The sequence below is a fragment of the Dipodomys ordii genome, unplaced genomic scaffold, assembly GCF_000151885.1.
Source record: "Dipodomys ordii isolate 6190 unplaced genomic scaffold, Dord_2.0 Scaffold49, whole genome shotgun sequence".
Taxonomy (NCBI): domain Eukaryota; kingdom Metazoa; phylum Chordata; class Mammalia; order Rodentia; family Heteromyidae; genus Dipodomys; species Dipodomys ordii.
The window spans coordinates 5,111,764-5,134,389 of record NW_012267265.1 but is presented as its reverse complement, the minus strand read 5'-3'; the positions used below and the strand labels follow the sequence as shown (position 1 = coordinate 5,134,389).

Below are 22,626 nucleotides of genomic sequence, written 5' to 3'. Positions count from 1 at the left end.
CGGTCTCTCCTGCCCGGGCTGGCTTTGAACCGTGATCCTCAGATCTCAGCCTCCTGAGTAGCTAGGATTACAGGCGTGAGCCACCAGCGCCCGGCTTCTTCGAGTATTTCTATTGGACATGAAAGTCTATAGATAGGAACCAATAGAGTCTGGCAGGATGGATCTGAATCTTGGAATATCAAGCTATTGCTACTTTGGCAATTTTGTTCTACAAACATCCAGAGACCCAGGCTTCTGATATCTTTCTTCCCATCCTAAGGAGTCAAGTCAAGCCTTCATCTGAATCCTCAGGACAATGTACCACAGCCATATCCCAGGTAGTGGGAGAGAGGAAGGATGGAAATGAAAGCCTTCTTGCCCCATAAGGACACCATATAGAACTTGGACATTTGTGCCCTCTTCATCCCCTTGTACTGAATGTGGATACAAGCTTACCGCTCACTCGAAGGGAAGCAGGAAATGTAGTCTTCTTCTTTTTTTTATGATTGTTCCTATGCCCAAACCCTCTTCTGCAACCTATAGAGTTTGCATTCTTATCAGAAAGAAGAGGGAAATAGACCTGGGGTGATAATACTCTTTGTCACAAAGATTTTTTAGTATGGAATTACCAACTGTGTAGGTATGGTATAGGGTTAAACCATAGCCTGTGAAATCAGATGGAAATTTAAGATAAAAGTTCTGATTCTATTACATAAATATCATGACCACGGACAAGTTACCTAACCCATTATAGAGTTAGATTTAACTCTACAGGATTATAATTATATCATGGGTGTTGGGAAGATTAAATCACAAAGTCATAGGGGCTCAAACTCCTGTCTTGCTGCTTCACCATGTTGCATCATGATCCAAGATGGCCTGGTGTCGGTAGTTCACACCTGTAAGCCTAGCTACTCTGGATCTGAGTAGCTGAGATATGAGGATCGTGGTTCAAAGCCAGTCCAGGCAGTAAAGTCTGTGAGACTCTTATCTCCAATAAACGATCAGAAAACCAGAAGTGACACTGTGGCTTAAGTGGTAGAGGGCTGGTCTTGAGCTGAAGAGCTGAGGGATATTGCCTAGGCCCAGAGTTCAAGCCCCACAACTGACAAAAATAAATAAATAAATGATCCAAGATGGCTTCTTGAGTTCTAGCCATCATTCCAGTCATCAGATATGAAAGTCTATAGATATGAGTCATTGCAGTCACGCAGGCTGAATCTGAGTCTTGAAATATCAAGCTGTTGGTAGTTTGGTAGTTTCTTTTCTTTTATGGGAGATAGTTGGTTATTTTACCTGACAAGTTCTCTTTGAACTAAACTAGAAGAATGATAATCTTGAGTTTCTACTGGCCAATTTGTCTCCCCAAGTGTTTTTTGGTGATTTTTTTTGGGGGGGGGGTTGGTCGTGGGACCTGAACTCTGGGCCTGGGCGCTGTCCCTCAGCTCTTCAACTCAAGGCTAGCGCTCTACCACTTGAGCCACAGTGCCACTTCTGGCTTTTTTCTTATGTGGTTCTGAGGAATCCAACCCAGGGCCTCATGCATGCAAGGCAAGCACTCTACCACTGAGCCACCTTCCCAGCCCCCTCTCCCCAAGTTTTGATGAATATCCTTCTTCCAACACAGAACTAGGCTCATCCTCTCCCCAAGGGAGACAGCATTCAAGGCTTCCCCAACAATTGCATCTACTACAGTGTTCAAGATTACTGGTCTAAGGACCTCTCTATCAATCTGGATATGATGCCATGTGCTTTCATGACCAAAAGATAAGTTATATGTCCTTGTGCACCAAAGAGAAGGATTCAAAGAAAAGGATAACTCTTTGGCAGAGGTGTGAGGGCATCTGCAAATCAGTGGTTCTGGAACCTCCAACCCTTCCTTACAAAACCCTCTCTTCTTACATGCAATCTCAATGTTCTTGAAGAAAGTGCAGGCACAAGGAGCCTAAAGTCTAAGTTCTTAATGTCTCCATTGATTTTGCTCGTCACCTGGCACCCAATTATTTTAAGCTTCCACGCTAATTATATCTTGATATTTCTTTCAAGCTTTCAAACATTCTGTTCAGCTGGGTCTCTGTCAAAAAACATAGAAATAGGAAGAACTTTGGAACAGATCTTTATGGCTTGGCAAAGCTAATTTCCTGATACTTGGTTTGCAAAGCTGTATAAAGGGATGATGCAGCCATTTATAAAGTCTGGGGAGCCCTTGTACTAAATGATGCTATTTCCTAGGTACGGTATGAAGGTTCATTAATTATTGCAAGTGCCCAGAATAGGCCTATTTGGCAAGAGCTCCAATATATCCCTAGTCTCCTTAAGAACCAAAGCTAGGGCTGGAAATATGGCTTAGTAGTAGAGTGCTTTCTAGCATGCATGAAGCCCTGGGTTCAATTCCTCAGTACTACATAAACAGAAAAGGCTAGAAATGGCACTGTGGCTCAAGTGGTAGAGTGCTAGCCTTGAGCAAAAGAAGCTTAGGGACAGTGCCCAGGCCTTGACTCTAGCCCCAGTACAAAAACAAACAAAAAAAAGAACCAAATCTAGGGAAGCCAGGCACTGGTGGCTTATACCTGTAATCCTAGCTATTCAGGAGGCAGAGATCTAAGGAGCTTGGTTCAAAGTCAGCTCAGCAATTAACTACTAGAAAATCAGAAGTGCAGTTATAGGTCAAATTGGTTGAGCACTAGATTTGAACATAAAAGCTCAGGGACAGCACTCAGGCCCTGAGTTCAAGCCCCTCAACCAAAAATTAAAATTGAAAAAAGAATCAAAGCTAGGTATGTTCCTTAGAGCCACTTGTACCATCCTGAGTTGAAGGGGTGGGTCTGGAGGACTGGCCTTCCCTAACAGCTTGCAGGATGGAGAGGAGTGTGGTTATCAGTCAGGTCATATTGCCTGGTCTTTCTCTATGCCCAAGACTGGAACTGCTTGGAAGTGATTAATGTTTGTCCAGTGTTGGGAGAACCTCTGCTGTGGCTTCCTCTTCAAACCTCATTCAGTTACCTGGCCCCTCTCTGGGTACTTTGCTTCCTTCCTTCCTTCTTTCTTTTCTTTTCTTTTTGTCAGGCCTGAACTCTGGGCCTGGGCGCTGTCCCTCAGCTCTTCAGCTCAAGGCTAGCACTCTACGTAGACACTTGAGCCACAGCACCACTTCTGGCTTTTTCTGCTGATGTGGTGCTGAGGAATCGAACCCAGGGCCTCATACATGCAAGGCAAGCGCTCTACCACTGAGCCACCTTCCAAGTCCAAGTCTCATAGTTTTGCTCAGACAGGCCTTGGACTGTAATCCTACTATTCCCCCTTCTGGGATTATAGGCATGCACCACCATACTAGGCTCCTCTACATTCTTTTCTTTTCTTTTTCCAGTTGTAGGGCCTGGGTGTTGTGTCTGAGCTCTTCAGCACAAGGCTAGCACTCTACCACTTGAGCCGCAGCACCACTCTGGCTTTTTTCTGCTTATGTGGTACTGAAAAATCGATCCCAGGGCCTCATGCATGTGAGGCAAGCACTCTACCACTGAGCCACCTTCCCAGCCCCTTCTTTTTACTCTTAGCATCTGTGGAACAACTGGAAGAATAAAGGTTTGCCTTTATGAGGGACAGCTGCCCCTTCCTGTCTGTCTCTAAAAATCTTTCTAGAGAGAGAATGGTGACCTAAGTGAATGTTTACCAAATTCTCTGTGGCAAAAGACTAGGTATTATGATTTCCTAATTCATCACAGATCACAAAATACAATAAATGTGAAGTGTTTAAAAATGAAATTCAAAGGATGGGAATGTGCTTAGTAGTAGAGTGCTTGCCTAACATGCATGAAGCCCTGGGTTCAATTCCTCAGTACCACATACACAGAAAAAGCTAGAAGTGGCACTGTGGCTCAAGTGGTAGAGCGCTAGCCTTGAGGGAAAGAAGCTCAGGGACAGTGCCCAGGCCCTGAGTTCAAGCCCCAGGACTGGCACAATTAATTAATTAGTTAATTAATACAACACAATAAAAAATAAATATAATAAAAAATGAAATTTAAACAAAAGACAGAAGCCAATCGATCCTGTGTGTGATTGAGTGTCATAGCAATATCACCTGGCTGTAAGAATGTCTAAAATTTGTTCCTTGCCTTATCCCAGGCCTGGAGAAAACACTTGTTTATGAAGCCCAGTATTTAGGACTGACTGGGTGCGAAAGTAGTACTCAGAAAGGACCTACTACTTTATTCCAACTCTATTTCTTTTGCATGTGTTTAGATTGTTTCTACCATGAGATACAAAATGAGAAAGGAAAATGAGAAAAAGGCAGAGAAGAGAAAAAGCAACCCGTCAAGCTATGCACAGAAACCCACCCCGTGGTTTCTTCCACAAAGCCGTTCGCTCCCCTCCTCGCCCTTTCACCTTGGCTCCAACAAGACCCACAAGGCCAGCCGGTCCTGCAGCGTCCCCTGCACCGCTCCCCTTGACTGCACCCAGCAGGTGCAGGTGCGGCCCTCTGCGGCCCTGGAGCTGGAGCAGTGCCACCAGCAAGCTGGCTTCCCAGGCATCAGAGAGAAGGAGGAGTCTTTGCCCTTGGCCCCAGAAGTGGACAGAGATGCTGGAGAGCATCCAGAGCCCACATACGAAGAGTGGAAGCAGGTGGGTTGTGACGGGCTAGAACATGGCTGCTACCAGAAGAGGTAGCATGTAAATTCAGGGTATGTTTTAGGCCTTCTCCCTAGTGCATTTCTCTGGGGTTAGAACACCCCAGAAGACCATTTGCTTAAAGATCATATGTCTTCATGCTTCATCAATGATAGGAAAATAGTTTAACAACTTAGCTTCAACAGGTAAGGTCAGCTATTATCAATGAGATGTTATTTTTTGTTGGTGGTGGTCGTAGGTCTTGAACTCTGGGTCTGGGCACTGATCCTCAGCTCTTCAGCTCAAGGCTAGTGCTCTACCACTTGAGCCACAGTACCACTTCCAGTTTTCTGGTGGTTTATTAGAGATAAGAGTCTCATGGACTTTCATGCCCGGGCTGACTTTGAACTGTGATCCTCAGATCTCAGCCTCCTGAGTAGCTAGGATTACAGGCGTGAGCCACCAGCACCTGGCTCCACTTCCAGGGGTGTGTGTGTATGTGTGCGTGTGTGTGTGTGTGTGTGTGTGTGTGTGTGTGTGTGTGTGTGTGGTTAATTGAAGATAAAAGTCTCATGGACTTTCCTGTTAGGACCGTCTTCAAACTGTGATCCTCAAATCTCAGCCTCCTGAGTAGCTAGGATTACAAACATGAGCCACCAGTGTCTGGCTTTTGCAGACTATGTTTAAGGTTAGGTCTTGTTTCGTACCTGGGCTAGCCTATACTACAACCCACCTACTTTAGGATCATCATTGCTGGGATAAGAGAAACAGAGAGACAGTGATATCAGGATACTGTCTCTCAGAGTTCTGAGTTACCTTCAATACCAATTTAGAATACAGTTTTTTTCTGTATGTACTGGTCTTAGGGCTTGAACTCAGGGTCTGGGCACTGTCCTTTAGCTTTTTGCTTAAGGCTAGTGCTCTACCACTAGAGTCACAGCTCTACTTTCAGCTTTTTGGAGATCAGAGTCTCACAGACATTTCTGCTTGGGCTGACTTTAAACCATGATCCTCAGATCAGCCTCGTGGCTAAGATTACAGATATGAGCCATCCAGGGTCTGGCCTAATGCATGGGAATTTATTCACTTAATCAACTATGTTCTTCTTCTCTGTCCTTTGTTCATCCCATTGCTGTTTTCCTGTGAGCCTCTCTGAGTGAATATGGGTATCTTGGTCTTTCCAGGTGGTAGACATTCTATGGAGTGACCCCATGGCTCAGGAGGGCTGCAAGGCCAACACTATTCGAGGAGGAGGCTGTTACTTTGGGCCGGATGTGACAGAACAGTTGCTGCAGAAATACAAGCTGCGATTCTTGATCCGTTCACATGAATGCAAGCCTGAAGGCTATGAATTCTGCCACAACCGCAAGGTGGGTGGAGCCTCCACACTGGGACTGTTTGTGGGTCACAGGAGGGACCCAAAAAGCATCTTCCAGACTCTGATGAGCTGAGACCTCTGTTTCTGATAACCGGTTGTGTCTCATATGTGTTACCCACTTGTTCCAAGCAACCTGGCAACCCTTCATTTTCTAAATTGTTATTATAAAAGTGATCATCTTTGACTTTTTTTTTGCCAGTCCTAGGGCTTGAATGGTTTGAACTCTGGGTCTGGGCACTGTCCTTGGTCTTCTTTTGCTCAAGGAAAGTGCTCTACCACTTGAGTCACAGTGCCACTTCTGGTTTTTTTCAGTAGTTTATTGGAGATAACAGTATCTTGGAGCTTCCTGCCTGGGCTGGCCTGGAACCATGATCCTCAGATCTCTTCCTCCTGAGTAGCTAGGATTAGAGGCGTGAGCCACTATTGCTTGACTAATCTTTGTGTGTGTGTGTGTGTGTGTGTGTGTGTGCGTGCGTGTGTGTGTGTGCGCGCGTATGCATGCCTGCCATTTCTTAGGCTTGAACTCAGGGCCTGGGCACTGTCCTTGAGCTTTTGTATTCAAGGCTAGCACTCTACTACTTGAGCCATAGCTCCGTTTCTGGCTTTTTGAGAGTTAGTTGGAGATGAAAGTCTCACAGATTTTCTTGCCTGGGCTGGCTTTGAACCATGATCCTCAGATCTCAGCCTCCTGAGTAGCTAGAACTACAAGTGTGAGCAATCAGCACTTGGCTTTTATAGACTTTTTAAAACTTCAAAATTGTTGTGGCCACTGCTTGTCAATACTCTGACAGCAAGGGATAGATGTGGCTCCATTTTATTGATAGAAATTTGAGGCCTGTATTTTTCCAGCCATAACTTTAAGTCTCAAGGATTACTGTTCCAGGTCTCAACCCCACAGGGAGCTAGATCTCCACCCTGTTCCAGGCAAGGATTCAGGATCATAGTCTCCTCAGGAGCAAAATCAATGTTCTGACTAATCTTTGGGCATCTCTAGATCCTTCAATATTTGCCTAATCTGCCTGACTGGTGCCAATCAGAAGGGATATTCCCAGGAATGCTATATGGCCAGGAGAATAACAAGTTTGCAGTCAATTAAGAAGAAATGTTTGGTTAAATGGTGATGTAAGTTTCCTTATTGTAAGGGTTCTGAGAACCTTTGGTTTTCTATATTCACTGGAAATGTCCAGGAATATAAATATTTTTTCTAGCATCTCCCAATGTATTGATAATAAGAACTTTCCAGAGAGCAGAACTCCATAAAAAGCTCTACTTTGAGGCACTCATCAAAGTGTGTGTGTGTGTGTGTGTGTGATTAATTAGAGATGAGTCTCATGGACTTTCCTGCTCAGGCTCGCTTTGAACTATGATGCTCAGATCTCAGCCTCCTGAGTAGCTAGGATCACAGGTGTGAGCCACTGGTGCCAAGCTACACATCAGCTTTAAGAACTGATCAGCCTCAGCCATCTCAACTCACAACACCCAGCCTATCCCTAAGTTAAACCCAATAAAATGATTTTTTTAAAGTGGTTTCTGAGCCAGGTGTTAGTGATGTACTTTCAAGTTAGTCTGTGAGACTCTAATCTCCAATTAATCACAAAAAAAGCATCAGCAGTGAAGCTGTGGCTCAAGTGTGACTGTGTCATGAGTCATGATTCCTTGAAAGTACTGATTACTTCAAAAAAAGAAAACAGCCAGGTGCCGTTGGCTCATGTCTGTAATTCTAGCTACTCAGGAGGCTGAGATCTGAGGATCATGGTTCAAAGCCAGCCTGGGCAAGAAATTCTGTGACACTCCTATGTCCAATAAACTACCAGAAAACTGGAAGTGGCGCTGTGGCTCAAGCGCTCGCCTTAGGCTGAAGAGCTCAGGGACAGCACGCAGGCCCAGAGTTCAAGACCTACAAACCCTCCCCCCCACACACACACAGAAAAGAAAACAGTGCAGGGCTGGGAATGTGGCTTAGTGATAGAGTACTTGCCTAGTATGCACGAAGCCTTGGGTTTGATTCCTCAATACCACATAAACAGAAAAAGCCAGAAGTAATGCTATGGCTCAAGTGGTAGAGTGCTAGTGTTGAGCACGAGAAGCTAAGGGACAGTGCCCAGGCCCTGAGTTCAAGTCCCATGACTGGCACAAAAAGGGAAACGGCAGAAAAGAAGGAAGAAGGAAAGAAGGAGAGAGAGAGAGAGAGACAGAGAGCGCCATGGATGAGTGCAGGGGACCAGCGGTGCTGACAGTGGACTGGCAATATGGGATGGAAGATGACAGAGTTTTCATTGTGCATGAATGCCATCTCTTCTGTTTTGATTTAGGTACTGACCATCTTTTCTGCCTCCAACTACTATGAAGTTGGCAGTAACAGAGGGGCCTACGTGAAACTGGGGACATCGCTGACTCCACATATCGTGCAGTATCAAGCGAACAAGGCAACCCACAAGTTAACCATGCGGCAAAGGCGAGACTTTTCAATGAATGCTTTTCAGAAAAAATGACAGTGCTTTACAGAACGTTTCGGGGAGTCAGTGTCATTGCATTGATCTAAATTCTATGTTAAAAAAATTCAAAAAATTGGACTGGGAAGGTGGCTCCGTGGTAGAGCGCTTGCCTTGCATGCCTGAGGCTCTGGGTTCGATTCCTCAGCACCACATAAGCAAAAAGAAAAAAAGCCGGAAGTGTCACTGTGGCTCAAGTGGTAGAGCGCTAGGCTTGAGCTGAAGAGCTGAGGGACAGCGCCCAGGCCCAGAGTTCAGGCCCACGACCGGACCCCCCCCCAAAAAAAAATTCAGAATTAAGCCAAGTCATAACTACCATCTAGAATAGATAGTATAAAAGCCATATTAATCTGTTGTTTTGTTACTGTAATAAAATAACTGAGGCTATGAAGAAAAGAGGTCAGAACAGTTTTGGAGGCTGAAAATTCAAGAATGGGGCAGCTGGTCTTGGTTTGGCCTCTGGGGAGGGTAGAACAGCAGATGGTATCATGGTGAGTACTGACGGGGAAGATCACATCTCAAGACAAGCCAGGTTGAGAGGGGACAGGCAGGCTTCCCTTCATACCCTTTAAGTCAAGGGTCCCCCAGGAACTACCTTAATCCCTTTGTATATCTCCAGTGACCTATAGACCTGGCGCTAGGCTCCATGTCCCACAATGAGGAGCAAGCGCCAACACATGAAGCTTCAGAGAACAAACCCCATCCTCCCCACAGTAGATCTCACCCTTCTCCACACACTTAATATTTCTACCAACCCATCATTAATGCAAACAATGTGTCTATTTCCTGCAAAAATTATCCTCTATGGATGCATTTGAATGAAGCCCATATATCAAGCCACCAAGTCTTTTGAAGGTTAGAGAATAACCTATTTTCTCTCGACTACAGAGAGTTTACATTACCCCAAAAAGCCACTGTCAAAGGCTTTCTTTCTCTATCTACAGACTTGGCACTGAAACTTCTTTCTGGGCTAGGAAGGTAGAGTGCTTACCTTGCATGCATGAGGCCCTGGGTTCAATTCCTCAGCACCACATAAACAGAAAAAGTTGGAAGTGGTGCTATGGCTCAAGTGGTAGAGCGCTAGCCTTCAGCTGAAGAGCTGAGGGACAGTGCCCAGGCCCAGAGTTCAGGTCCCATGACCAACAAAAGAAAGAAAGAAAGGAAGGAAGGAAGGAAGGAAGAAAGAGAGAAACCTCTTTCTTTTTTTTTTTTTAAATGTTTTATTTTTATTTATTTATTTATTTTTTTTGGGTCCGGTCGTGGGGCCTGAACTCTGGGCCTGAGCGCTGTCCCTCAGCCCTTCAGCTCAAGGCTAGCGCTCTACCACTTGAGCCACAGCGCCACTTCCGGCTTTTTTCTTATGTGGTGCTGAGGAATCGAACCCAGGGCCTCATGCATGCAAGGCACGCGCTCTACCACTGAGCCACCTTCCCAGCCCCGAGAGAAACCTCTTTCTGAGAAGGAAATATGGAATATTATTTAAATATCTCTTGGGATGATTCTGTTTTTTATTTTTTTTTGGTTGGCCGTGGGGCTTGAACTCGGCCTGGGCGCTGTCCCTCAGCTCTTCAGCTCAAGGCGAGCGCTCTACCACTTGAGCTACAGTGCCACTTCCGGTTTTCTGGTGGTTTATTGGAGATAGGAGTCTCATGGTCTTTCCTGCCCAGGCTGGCTTGGAACCGGGATCCTCAGATCTCAGCCTCCTGAGTAGCTAGGATTACCGGCGTGAGCCACCAGCGCCCGGCTTCTTGGGATGATTCTGAATTTTAATCCTGGTTTAGAATTTACCATGCACTAAATGTTTTAAATAATTCATATATACTGTCTCATGACCAACTTTTGAAATAGATACTATTATTGAACTCAATTTCATATATGAGATCACTAAGAAGCAATCAGCTGGCCTGTAGGGAAGGAAGGCAGTCTTGACCTCTCTTCATTATTATTTCTGCAGAGACAAGTGCCTCAGAGTATATGAGATACTGATATATTCTAGTTTAGTCTACGGAACAAGCTACTGTAATTATTCCACCTCAATTAAAAATAAAAATAGACCAAGTTAGCATAAATCAAGTGACTAGAGAGAACACATTAATATTTAGCATTTAGCATTAATATTGTTAGGATCCATCATGACCATCCCAGGGGACCACACAGATGCAGGCGGGCCAGGAGAAAGATTATTATAAGGTCTGTTAGAGGGGCCATATCTCCCCCTGGAGAGGGAGCAATATGGCATCTGCCCCCATACAGGTGGGTAGCTCTGGGGATAGTGGCCTTCTCAGGTAGGTCTGGGTGGGGAGAGAGGGAGTGGCCAGCTATCTGGCAGGAACTCTAGAGCAGGGAGGAGCTCAGGTCTGGGTGGAGCTGAGGACCAGAAGTGGGGAAAATGCCAACATTCCCAGCTTTGTTGTTTAATAATAAAGAGGGGACCGGGTGGGGAGTATGGGCAGAGGTTGCTTCTTCTGGAGCTACTTCCAGCCGTAAAGGGGTGAAGTAGTCAGGGGTCCCTGATTCATTGTTCAGCTGGGTACCATCCAAGAAGTATTTGCTTGACAGTTTGCTTGGTAAAGGTCCTCATCTTTTCCATGAAAATAGTTACGGAAAATGCAAGGCGCAATTAGTAAAAGGCAAAAAAAAATTGCCACTAACAGGCCCAAGAGAGGAATAAGCCAGGGAGGGATTGATTCCCAGAAGGGGCTATCAAAGGCCTGAGATTGCCTTTTCTGTCTTGGATTGGAGACATAGCATGGGACCTGACTCCCCATATCCTGGAGGGGGAAGTAAGACTTTTCCAGATTTAGGATCACAGGAACCTGAGAAGGTAGCAGAGAGGTTTAAAGGTACCAGAGCCAACAGGTATTATGCGCTTGTTTGGCTGCTTCCTGCTGGCTTGCGGGCATTGAGGAGTCACTGGAGTTGGGGTCTTTAGGGCCTGGGTCTGCGCTGGGCAAGGCAATGTAAATGAAGTCTCCAGTTATTGTAGTGACAGGATGGCCTTGACTTGTTCCCAGGTGGCTGTTATCCTGTTAAATGAAATGTTTGGAAAGGTCAGGCAAAAGGCTGACAAGGTGACAAGGTCAGTTAACATGAATGACATAGGAGAACACACACTGGCCACAGGCCAGAAAAGTTCCATTCGGACCATAAGCCCTGTAGGGAAGGAGGAATAACTGGACTGGGGGCAGGAAGGGGGTGTCTAGGGTTTTTGGCAACTGGGTAGAGGAGAGCATAGTGGACTGGCTAGCATTCGTAGACTGGTTTTGAAAGGGCAAGTGTAAAGTGACTGCATTTAGAATGTTATTTCCTCTTACTCCCCTCCACGGTTTTCCTTTATCAGGATGGACCTCATCCTGGGGGTCTCAGTGCCTGTTGCTGGGATAGCTCATCACAGTTAGCATTCAGAGGGGTTGGACTCAGGCCTGGGCAGTCCCTGAGAACTTCTGCTCAAGGCTAGTGCTCTAACACTTAAAGTCACAATGCCACTTCCAGCCTTTGGCTGGTTACTTAGAGGTGAGAGTGTCTCAAGCCAGGCCTCCAGCCTGGCTCTTTGCTGGTTACTTGGGAGATGGAGTTTTAGAGGGATTTTTCTGCCCAGGCTGGCTGTGAACTGTAATCAGAGGTGTCTTTGCCATAAAGGCCCCCTTTATTTCCAATTAAAGACCAAAGGCGATAGAGCTTACCTGCAACTTGTTAACAGTTGTTAACTAACAATTACACGCCTGAATTTTTTCATTACAAAATGTAAATGTTTTCAAATTGCAGCTGATTAGTGCTCTAGGTAGCACCCATTGTCTTTGGGCAGCCTGTTTAAAACAACTTAATCACCAACGGTTGGAAGGGAACACCAACAAATCGAGACAATGTTAAAATCTGAGCTTCAGTGGCTCATGCCTTTCAACCCGAATCAGTAAGCTTTAGTCATGTGTGATAGGGCCAGGCAGGGACCCAGCCTACTTGTTCTCATGGTGGAAGTAGTCAGGATGGTCCAGGCAGTCTGGGCTAGGCTGCAGTAGTGCCCCCCAGTGTATGGATTGTCACACCGCCTGCTGTTTTTCCTGCAAATTTCTACACAGATGGTTAAAGACATCTTCCAGTATTTTTGTTTACTCTGAGTGCACTGTCTTTTGCAGGCTGATCCCCATTGGTTTAGGCAGGTTGACAACTTTGTTTCGTTTCCTGGGCATTGTCCCATGCACGAGAGTAAACTGCATCCTGAGTCACTACTAGCGTAGAAAAAGTGGGGGTGTCCAGACTCCACAAGCCACAGCACCCACGCGTGCACACGTGCTCCACAATGGTTCAAAGGGAGTTGATGGAACACAGGAGAGAAAACGGAGAGCCAAAAAACATTAGCCATGATCAAGATGTACAACATTTAACTTTTAGCATAGATGGACATGAGGAATGACAAACATCACAGCCAAATTAATTACCAACTTCATTTATATTTGAACTTTTTAGAGTTCGTACTTGTAAGGTATATTAAATAGGTGGGTTTCATTAGGTAGCCGATGAAGAGAACACCACACACTATTCAGGCTAGAAAAGAAGTTTTTTTACTGAACTGCTGCCCCCACCATGCATGGTGGAAAGGCATGGCTGAAAGGGAAGGGGGTGACCCATTCCCAGAACAGGACTTATCTAGGCCAGGGACAGGAAGAGGTGTGGCCAGATGGGGGAGAGGTATGGCCACACTGGATCTGGATGTGACCTCAGGGTCTGGGACCCTCCTAAGGTCAGATGGGAGGCATGTGATCAGAGGCAGCCCAGGATGTGACCTAGCAGGAGGGGAAGGTGACTGCTTCCAGGTCTGCCAGTTACCTAGGTAACAGATACTGGGTGGAGACTTAGCCAAGAGGTAGGGAGGTGTCCCTGTGCAGACCTTACAGTACTTTCAAAGGAAACCATTTTTTTTTTGTTTGTTTTCTCAACTCCTTGCCCAATGCCCTTTGAAAACTGCCTGTTTTTTCCTTTGGCTTATAGTCAGGTGATCTCAGAATTTTCAAGGCAACTCAGATTAAACCACAACTTCCATTGACAAAGGGCTTTTAGCAAGCAGAATGCTTGGTAGTTACAAGGTTTATATTAGTTGCAATTGTGATCAAAAGCAAGAAACTTTGAAACCATGACAGTTTTACATATCTTACATATAGACAGATAGACATGTTTGTGCCCAAATCATAGGGCATGCTTCAATTTTAATATCGGCCACTGAAGTTTTCTAAAATTTTAGCGGCAAAATGATATTATTTTGCCTAATTATGATGGAACCAAAAACTTTGCCAACAAACAAAAAAACTTTTCAGGAGACAGGAGGTGTGGCATGGAGTAATGGCGCCTGGGCTGGTCGGGGAGACAGGGAGGGTCAGGAGGGAGGGTCACAGAATTACAAGTTCAGTTGGCACTGAACAGCACTGAGCTAGGCTGCTCCAGAGTTCAGGGGGCAGGGGTACAGAGAGCTTCACATCCCTGCCCTGCCTCTAGGGATTCAGGCATACCCATTACCTGAGAGGTCCATTTACTCCATCTCCAAGAGCTTTTGGAGATTTACTGCAGTGGCTCCTGTTAACTTCTCTATTATCCACCACTTGGTCAATGCTAGGGAGAACTCAAGATTTAACCAGAACAGAAAACCTTTTAGCTAAAGTTCCTCTTTAAAAACAATGTAATAATCCTTTGAGACTTTTAGTAAGGCCCAAACTTGCTGACCTTTCTTAGGGTTTAAAGTTAAATCCACCCATTTACCTTTTTGTGCTTTAAGTACAAACTTACCCGTTTTTGAACATGTTTTACATATACTTATACATATACACACATACTCTAGTGCACAAAGATCTTAAAGTATGCAAAATGAATACCAACCAAACATTTTCTTCAATTTTTAGTGGCAAGAGATCCTTTTTTGCCAATCTTACTCTTGCAGATGACCAAGATTTTTTCTTTGGGAGGGGGCAGAGGTCATTGGTCTAGGGCTTGAACTCTGGGCCTGAGCTCTGTCTCTCAGCTCTTTAACTCAAGGCTAGCACTCTACTGCTTGAGCCATGCCACCACTTCTGGCTTTCTGGTTGTTAATTGGAGATAAGAGTCTCACTCTTATCTGCCAGGACTGGCTTTGAACTGTGATCCTCAGGCCTTATCAACCTCCTGAATAGCTAGGATTACAGGCATGAGCCACCAGCTGTGCCCAGCTAGATGACCAAGATTTAAGACGAACTTTAACAAATCACTTTTGGTCCAGGGCTTGCTTGTTCTACCAAGGCCTATTAGCATATTGAATACTTTTCTGCTGAAGAATTGTAGGTGGGGGTCCCCTGGAGCTGAATTCAACCCACTCAGTACTTTTCTCTAGTCTTTGTACCAATTTAGACTAGAGCGTTTTACATATCAATTGACTGGGTACCTTCAGTTGGAAGAAGAGAGAAGTTACCAGAAGCTAACCTCTTAGCCCACCAGATAGCCTGTCTTTTGCCAATTGTAATTGTTAGTAGTTTTACAGGCTGGCAAGCAGGCAGTTTTAGGAGGGAGGGAGGGAGGAGGGGGGGGAGAGAGAGAGAGAGTTTTAATTACTGGAGTGCTCACAGAAATATCTAAGTCCTGTAAAATGGGGTTTCAGTATCTCATGAAGGGGCCATGTGGCATTCCAAATTTGGGGACAAATTTGATTGCATTAGGCTTAAGATTGGGCTCAAAGTTGAGCAGTTTTTATGAAGAATTTTAGTTGTGTCCCTCCCATGGTAGGTGACCCAGAGAGAGGAGTTAAAACCAAGCGTTTTTGTTCAGCTTGTTACAAAGGCAACACAACAGCAAATGTGATTGTCACCACAAATGCTGGGTTCCTTGGCCCCTGAGGCCCTTAAAGTGAGGTTCAGAACTTGAATCTAAGATTTTGTCCTTGGGCCCTGTGGCCCCCCCCATGAAAGCCCTGTGGCCTATATGGAAATCGGAAGGAAATCTGAACCTCCTGACTAACTACTGGTCTCTTACCCTGGAGTAAGAACCGATCAGCCACTATTGGATGGGTAGGAGATAGAGCGCTCTGTCAGGAGAAAGTTGCCTTGGTGGTCCTCTGGAGACAGCAATGTGAGGCTATGGGTTAGGCCCCGGGCAGCTGGTAGGACCCCCCCCCCCCGACCAAAATGGGAGTGAAGGGGAGGGCAAATTCACCGGGGAACCTATCCTGGGTTTGGGCACCAAATGTTAGGATCCTTCATGAGTATCCCAGGGGACCACACAGAGGCAGGCAGGCACAAGAGAAAGATTATTGTTAGGTTTATTAGAGGGGCCATATTTCCCCCTGGAGAAAGAATAATATAGTGTCTGCCCCCACCCAGGTGGGGATAGTGACATGTGCAGGTAGGTCTGGGGGTAAGAGCGGGACTGGCCAGCTATAAGGCAGGAACTCTAGGCAGGGAGGGGCTCTGGTCTGGGTGGAGCTGAGGACTGGAGGTGGAGATAATGCCAACAAATATGACACACCTGGATTATTAAATAAAGGCCAGCTTTACTCAAAAAGAAGTGTTACAGCCAGGTGCCAGTGGCTCACACCTGTAATCCGAGCCACTCAAGAGGCTGAGATCTGAGGATTGTGGTCTGAAATCAAGTTGAGCAGGAAAGCTTGTGAGACTCCAATTAACCACCAAAAAGCTGGAAGTGGTGATATGGCGCAAGTGGTAGAGTGCTAGGCTTTAGCAAAATAAAGCTCTGGGACAGTGCCTAGGTCCTGAGTTCAAGTACCAGCACCAGCACCAAAGAGAGAGGGAGAGAGAGAGAGAGGGGGGTATAACACGAAAATTTAAACTTCCCACATGAAAATCATACTAAGTAGCAGTATCATCTATAGCTTTATAAAATCAGCCATCTGAATGTCACCTAGCCTACTAAATTATAGTCTCCAGGGTGACCCCATTATCAAAACACCCAGGACTCAAGCCACTCACCATTATCAAAACACCCAGGACTTAAGTCACTGGAGGGAATCCTATAATGTGCTTTAATAAGATAATCAAAAGCATTCAGCTCTTTGAAATGTTCACTGATTGCTATAAATTCATCACCTAATTTTTCCCAGAATTCACTTTTCCAATGCTATCAGCTATCTCAATGGTTAACTTAAAAAGAAAGGAGCAGTTATGAGCAGCTGGGATGGATGGCAATGTCCATATCCTCTCACTTGCTCTTAAGAGAATCCTTACTCAGAGCTTTCCTTCAAAAACTGAGTTTTGGGGAGTGTCAGATACTTAGAGAGGAGCTGGGCTCAATGGTTCATGCCTGTAATCCCAACTAACTTGGGAAGTGGTGAGAGGAGGATCCCAGCTTGAGGCCAGCCAGGAGAAAAGGTTAACAAGACTCAAAAGCTGCTTTTTGAGGTGAGGATATAATGGTATATACCTGTGATCTCTGCGATATAAAAGCAGATGTTGGAAGACTTCAGTTGTGGACCAGGTGAAAATAGGAGACTCTTCATGAAAAATAAAGCAAAGGACGGGGGCAGAGAGTGGCTCAAGTGGCAGAGTGTTTGTCTAGGAAGCGCGAGACTCTGAGCTCAAGGAGACAGAATGCCATAACCCCCTAGACTTTCCCTCTAGACTCACATGTAAAATACTTCTTTACATCTCTTGGCCTAGGATTAGCAGGGTGGAGGTGTCAGCTCTCCGAGCTCTGCGGGAAAAGTTATTTGCTCACTCCTCAGACCTCCTTGGCGAATTCAAGAAGCATGATGCAGAAGAAACTGGTAAGAAAAAGTAAAGGTTCTTAGAGCAAGGTGCACTTCCCAGAAATCTGTCTTATGCAGGTAGCAGACAAATGTTTGCTGAATGGATAGATAGGTCTGCCGGGGAGAACAGCTCTTCCCCATTTCCTCTTCACCTGCCTGAAACCAGTAATCACCTGACTGTCAGAGTCAGCAAGGGACTCCAGACTTTGAGGTCAGACAGTGGAGGTACACAGAGACAGAAGGGAAGGAAAAAGAAAGGGGGACTCTTGTTGGGCTGGATTATATAGAGAAAGGTAGGAGGCGGGACCAGGGCAGTCCAGGATGTGATCTCAGTAGATAAGGAGTAACCTTAGAGTCTGGGGTCCCTTGCTGACTCAGTCAGGGATTGAGTCAGGTGATTACTGGTTTCAGGTGGGTGAAGAGGAAGGGGAGACCAAACAGATACCAAACCATAAACCCTTGTTTAATTACTTTTTCCAGCTTATGCAACTTAATGCCTCATGTTGGAGGCTAACCCTTTAAATTCTAAGCTTTTAACACAACATTAATTGTCCAAATAGAGATGGAGGTGGTAAAAAAAATGGAGTCAAGGGAAGGGTGACAAGACCAGAATTGGGCAGAAAATTAGCAGAGTGGAGGAATTGCAAGAATGCCTCTAACATGAGCAAAAGAGCTGTGATTTGCCTTCCCAATGAGTGTGTGCTTATCACACCCAGCTTTTGTTAGTCTAGTGAACATGTAGCCTTAGCTCAAATTCAGCCAATATCAAACTGAACTTCCACTAACTATACACCTAGTAAAAACAGCAGTAGAGCTGGGTGGACGGTGGCTCATGCCTATAATCCTAGCTACTCAGAAGGCTGAGATCTGAGGATCATGGTTCAAAGCCAACCCTGGCAGGAAAGTCTGTGAGACTTTTATCTCCAATTAACCACCAGAAAACAGGAAGTGGCACTGTGGCTCAAGTGGTAGAGTGCTAGCTTTGAACTGAAGAACTGAGGGACAGCACCCAGGCCCAGAGTGCAAGCCCCATGACTGAAAACAAGCAAACAAAAACCAGTAATAAACGGGTGCTGGTGGCTCATGCCTATAATCCTAGCAACTAGGTAGCTAAGATCTAAGGATCATGATCCAAAGTCTGTGAGACTCTTATTTCCAATCAAATACCAAAAAACAAACAAAAAAAAAACAACCAGAAGTGGAGCTATGGCTCAAGTGGTAGAGCGCAAGTCTTGAGCAAAAGAAGCTTAGGAATAGTGCCTAGACTCTGAGTTCAAGCCCCAGGACCAGCACCAAAAATAAAAATATACTTTTAAAAAATAACAGTGGGGCTGGGAAGGTGGCTCAGTGGTAGAGCACTTGCCTTGCATGCATGAAGCCCTGGGTTTGATTCCTCAGCACCACATAAGCAAAAAGAAAAAAGCCCGAAGTGGTGCTGTGGCTCAAGTGGTAGAATGCTAGCCTTGAGCTGAAAAGCTGAGAGACAGCGCCCAGGCCCAGAGTTCAGGCCCCATGACGGGACCCCCCAAAAAATAAATAAATAAAAAATAGCAGTAATGGAGCTGGGTGGCTCACACTTGTCATTCTAGCTACTCAGGATACTGAGATCTGAGGATTGTGGTTTGAAGATAGCTCAGGCCGTAAGTACTTGAGACTCTGATCTCCCATCAGTTAGCCAGCAGAAAGCTGGTATGGCTCAAGTGATAGAGCACCAGCCTTGAGAAAGAGAGAAAAAACAACCATGCAAGAATGTGAGGCCTTGAGTTCAAGTCCCAGAACCAGCACACACACACACACACAGAACTACAACCACAAAAATAACAAAATGCATGCACCTATGTGTTTACCTGTCCTGTAAAGGAAAGCAGACTCTTAGGCGACTAGTCAACAGGTGAGTTCTTTCCTGTAGGCTTCATCACCCTGAGTGACTGGGCAGCAGCGGTGGAGTCGGTGCTGCGCCTGGGCCTGCCCTGGAGGATGCTGAGACCACAACTGGTGAGCAGCTCAACAGATAACGCACTGGAGTACAAGACCTGGCTGGAGGACTTGGCCAAAGAGCAACTGAGCCGAGAGGTAATGGCAGAAGAGAACCCGTGCTGGCCTATGAAACCTTTACAGACAGCAACCACTTAGGACCCAAAGGCAGGGTGGGTGGGGGAACTAGAGCAACTACCTGTTGTATTACTTTTTTTGGTGGGGCGGTTGGAGGTGAGGGGATGGTAAGGGTAAGGGAAGGCAGCATTGGGGGTTGAACTCAGGGCTTCAATCTTACTTGCTAGGTGCTCTATTGCTTCCACTGCATCTCCAGCCCCTTTTGCTCTGGTTATTTTTAGATAAAAGCTCGCTTTTTGCCTGGACTAACGTAAAGGACCATCTTCTATTTATAGAGCTATTCATTGAGATAGAATCTCGAGGGCTGGAGGCATACATAATTCAAGCAATACAGCAGTGGCCAAGCAAGTGTGAGCCTCTGGATTCAATTCTCTTATTTAAAAGATAAATTTTTTAAAAAAGTAAAACATGAAAGCTAGATGTTGGTTGCTCATAACTGTAATCCTAGCTACTCAGAAGAAAGAGAAGCAGAGATGGTGGTTCAAAGCCAGCCTGGGCAGAAAAGTTCTTGAGACTTCATCTCCAGTTAACTAGCAAAATGCATACTAGAAGCATGGCTCAAGTAGTAGGGCAAAGCCCAGAGTTCAAGCCCCAGTAAAACACAGACATAAAATGAAAATAAATAGATAAGATGAAGATGAGATCTCGTGAACTTTGTGTCTGGGCTAGTCTCAAACTATAATCCTCCCCATCCTACCTCCTAAATAGCTAGGATTATATGTATGAGCTACTGGCGCCAAGCTATTTGTTATATTTGTTTATGTTAGACTTTGTGTTAACCGATAATGCATGTATTATCTCAGTTAATCCTCAAAACCACCTAAGAGGCAGGTATTATCTGCTCTGTTTGCCCTAGGAGGACAAGATGTTAAGTAATTTCCCTGGGGTCATAGAACTCTAAGCTGTGACTCAAACTCTGGTCTGGGCTGAAGGTGTACCTCAGTGATAGAGCATTACTTAGCAATGCGTAAGGCCCTGAGTTCAATCTCTAGCACAAACCAAACAAAAAAAAGCTCAAATCTGTCTGATTTTGTTTCCTTGATACCATGTTTCCTTCCTTACTTGAAAACCAGTCAACAAATATTTACTGACTATGTAATATGGATGGGTTCTTGCATTAGATACTTTAAAAAAAGAGCTTTATTTCAATGTAATTCACACATCATATAAGTTAACGTATACAATGCAGTGCTTTTTAGAATACATGCATCTCTCAGAATCTGTAGGGAGTTGGTTCCAGGACCCCTTAGGGCTACCAAAATTTGCATATAGACTATACATATCCTCCTGTATGCTTTCTGTGTGTCAACACTGGGGCTTGAACTCAGGACCTTGTATTCTTGCTTGTCTTTTTCATTCAAGGCTGGTGATCTAGCACTTGAGCTATATCTCTACTTCTGATTTTTGCTGGTTAATTGAAGATAAGAGTCTCTCAGATTTGTCTGCCTGTGCTTGCTTCAAACTGAGATCCTCAGATTTCATCCTCCTGAGTAGCTAGGATTACAAGCATGAGCCACCAGCACTTAGTTCCTCCCCTGTACTTTAAATTGTTCCTAGATTGCTCATGATACCTAATGCAATCTAAATAGCTGTTACAGTGTAGTGTGTAGGGAAGAAAGTGTATAAATATTCACTACACACACATTACTCTCCTCACCAATTTTTATCTTCCATGGATTGAACTCATGGATGCGGAACTCATGGATATGAAGAGCTGACTATTTGAAACTATCATATCAGTATAAGATCATTTTCATCCTGAGCTATGTCCTTTATACATGACTAAACTATTTAGTAGGCTAAAGAAGGTTGAAGAAAGAAGAGAGGATAAAATACCTTCAGGGTTTATTCCCCCCCCCCTCAAATGTGTGATTGTGATAACTAACTGGGTGTTAATTATATATTAAGCTAAGCCTAAACATAAGACATAGAAGCAAAATAAGATGCTTTTTTCCCCCTTTACAGAACATACAGTCCAGTTTGCTGGAAATACTATATCGAAACCGATCAAATCTGGAGACGATTTTTAGGATAATAGACAGCGATCATTCAGGTACTGCGCTAATGTTCTATCCCCTTTGATGGACAACAAATACTTTCCCTTGAATACGTTAGTACCTTCCCTGTTCATCCTGACTTTTCTCTCCTCAAACAGTTATGTGAACCAAGTAAATAGTATCACAGCTTATAAATGGCAGACACTAGAAAAGTACGTGCGTGATATAAAACCTATGTCGCAACTCAAGAGGTGAGTCAGGAGGATTGCTTAAGCCCAGAAGGTCAGAGTCAGCATGCTGGGACTCAAAACATACAAATACCATTTAGAAAGAGCTTCCTACAGGAACAATAATTATTAAAAGATGTGATATCCATTATAATTTCATTAAAGATTGTCGCAAAGTTCCAAGTGCCACTTGTTCATGCTTGTAACCCTAGCTACTCAGGAGGCTGAGGACTGAGGATTTCAGTTTAAGGCCAGCCTTGGCAGGAAAGTCCATGAGAGTCTTCACTCCAATTCACTGCCAAAAAGCTGGAAGTGGAGCAAGGTCTAAGGAATAGAACGCTAGCATTAAGCAAAAGAGCTCAGAGATAGCTCCCAGGCCCTGAGTTTGTGACAGTCCCCAGGACTATCACAAAAATAGAAAGACAGACAAACAGAAAGGAAGAAAGGCAGAAAGGAAGGAAGGAAGAAAGAAAGGAAGAAAGAAAGAAGGAAGGAAGGAAGGAAGAAAGGAAGGAAGGAAGGAAGGAAAGAAGTCTAAAAGAAAGAGAGAGAGAGAGAGAAAAGGCCTGTCACACTAAGTAATAAAAAATGCTAGAATAGGGCTGGGAATGTGGCTTAGTGAGTGCTTGCCTAGCATGCATGAAGCCCTGGTTCGATTCCTCAGTACCACATAAACAAATGTGGCACAGTGGCTCAAGTAGTAGAGCAAAAGAAGCTCAGGGACAGTGTCCAGGCCCTATTCAAGCCTCATGACTGGCAAAAAAAAAAATGCTAGAATAGAAAAGCTTTTGGTAAACTCACTTCCTAAAGTATTTTTTAACCGTTTTTTTTTTTGGAGTGGTATTGAGGTTTGAGCCAAAGACTTTATGCTTGCTTAGCATGAGCTCTACTGCTGAGCTAAACCTCCAGCTCTAAAACTTGCAATTTTGAAATAATTAGAGATTTGTAGGAGGTTACAAAACTTGCAGGAAGTTCTTATACACCCTCTTACTGTTGCCTTTTACACTGTGGTTCAAAGACTTTTTTTTGGGGGGGGGGGTCCGGTCATGGGGCTTGAACTCTGGGCCTGGGCGCTGTCCCTCAGCTCTTTAGCTCAAGGCTAGCGCTCTACCACTCGAGC

The 22,626-nt window shown here is 44.9% G+C and overlaps 1 protein-coding gene across 1 annotated transcript in view; it reads left to right on the top strand.

Annotated features, from left to right (window-relative positions):
- The window catches only part of Ppef2 (protein phosphatase, EF-hand calcium binding domain 2), a 37,835-nt gene extending 16,390 nt beyond the window's left edge, over nt 1-21,445 (top strand). Inside the window, exons 7-14 of the mRNA XM_013020090.1 lie at nt 260-317; nt 4,219-4,599; nt 5,769-5,954; nt 8,275-8,417; nt 17,082-17,188; nt 19,080-19,243; nt 21,248-21,335; nt 21,438-21,445. Of these exons, the coding sequence (XP_012875544.1) occupies nt 260-317; nt 4,219-4,599; nt 5,769-5,954; nt 8,275-8,417; nt 17,082-17,188; nt 19,080-19,243; nt 21,248-21,335; nt 21,438-21,445 (1,135 nt within the window). The remainder of the gene's footprint in view (nt 1-259; nt 318-4,218; nt 4,600-5,768; nt 5,955-8,274; nt 8,418-17,081; nt 17,189-19,079; nt 19,244-21,247; nt 21,336-21,437) is intronic.
- The last annotated feature ends 1,181 nt before the right edge of the window (nt 21,446-22,626 follow it).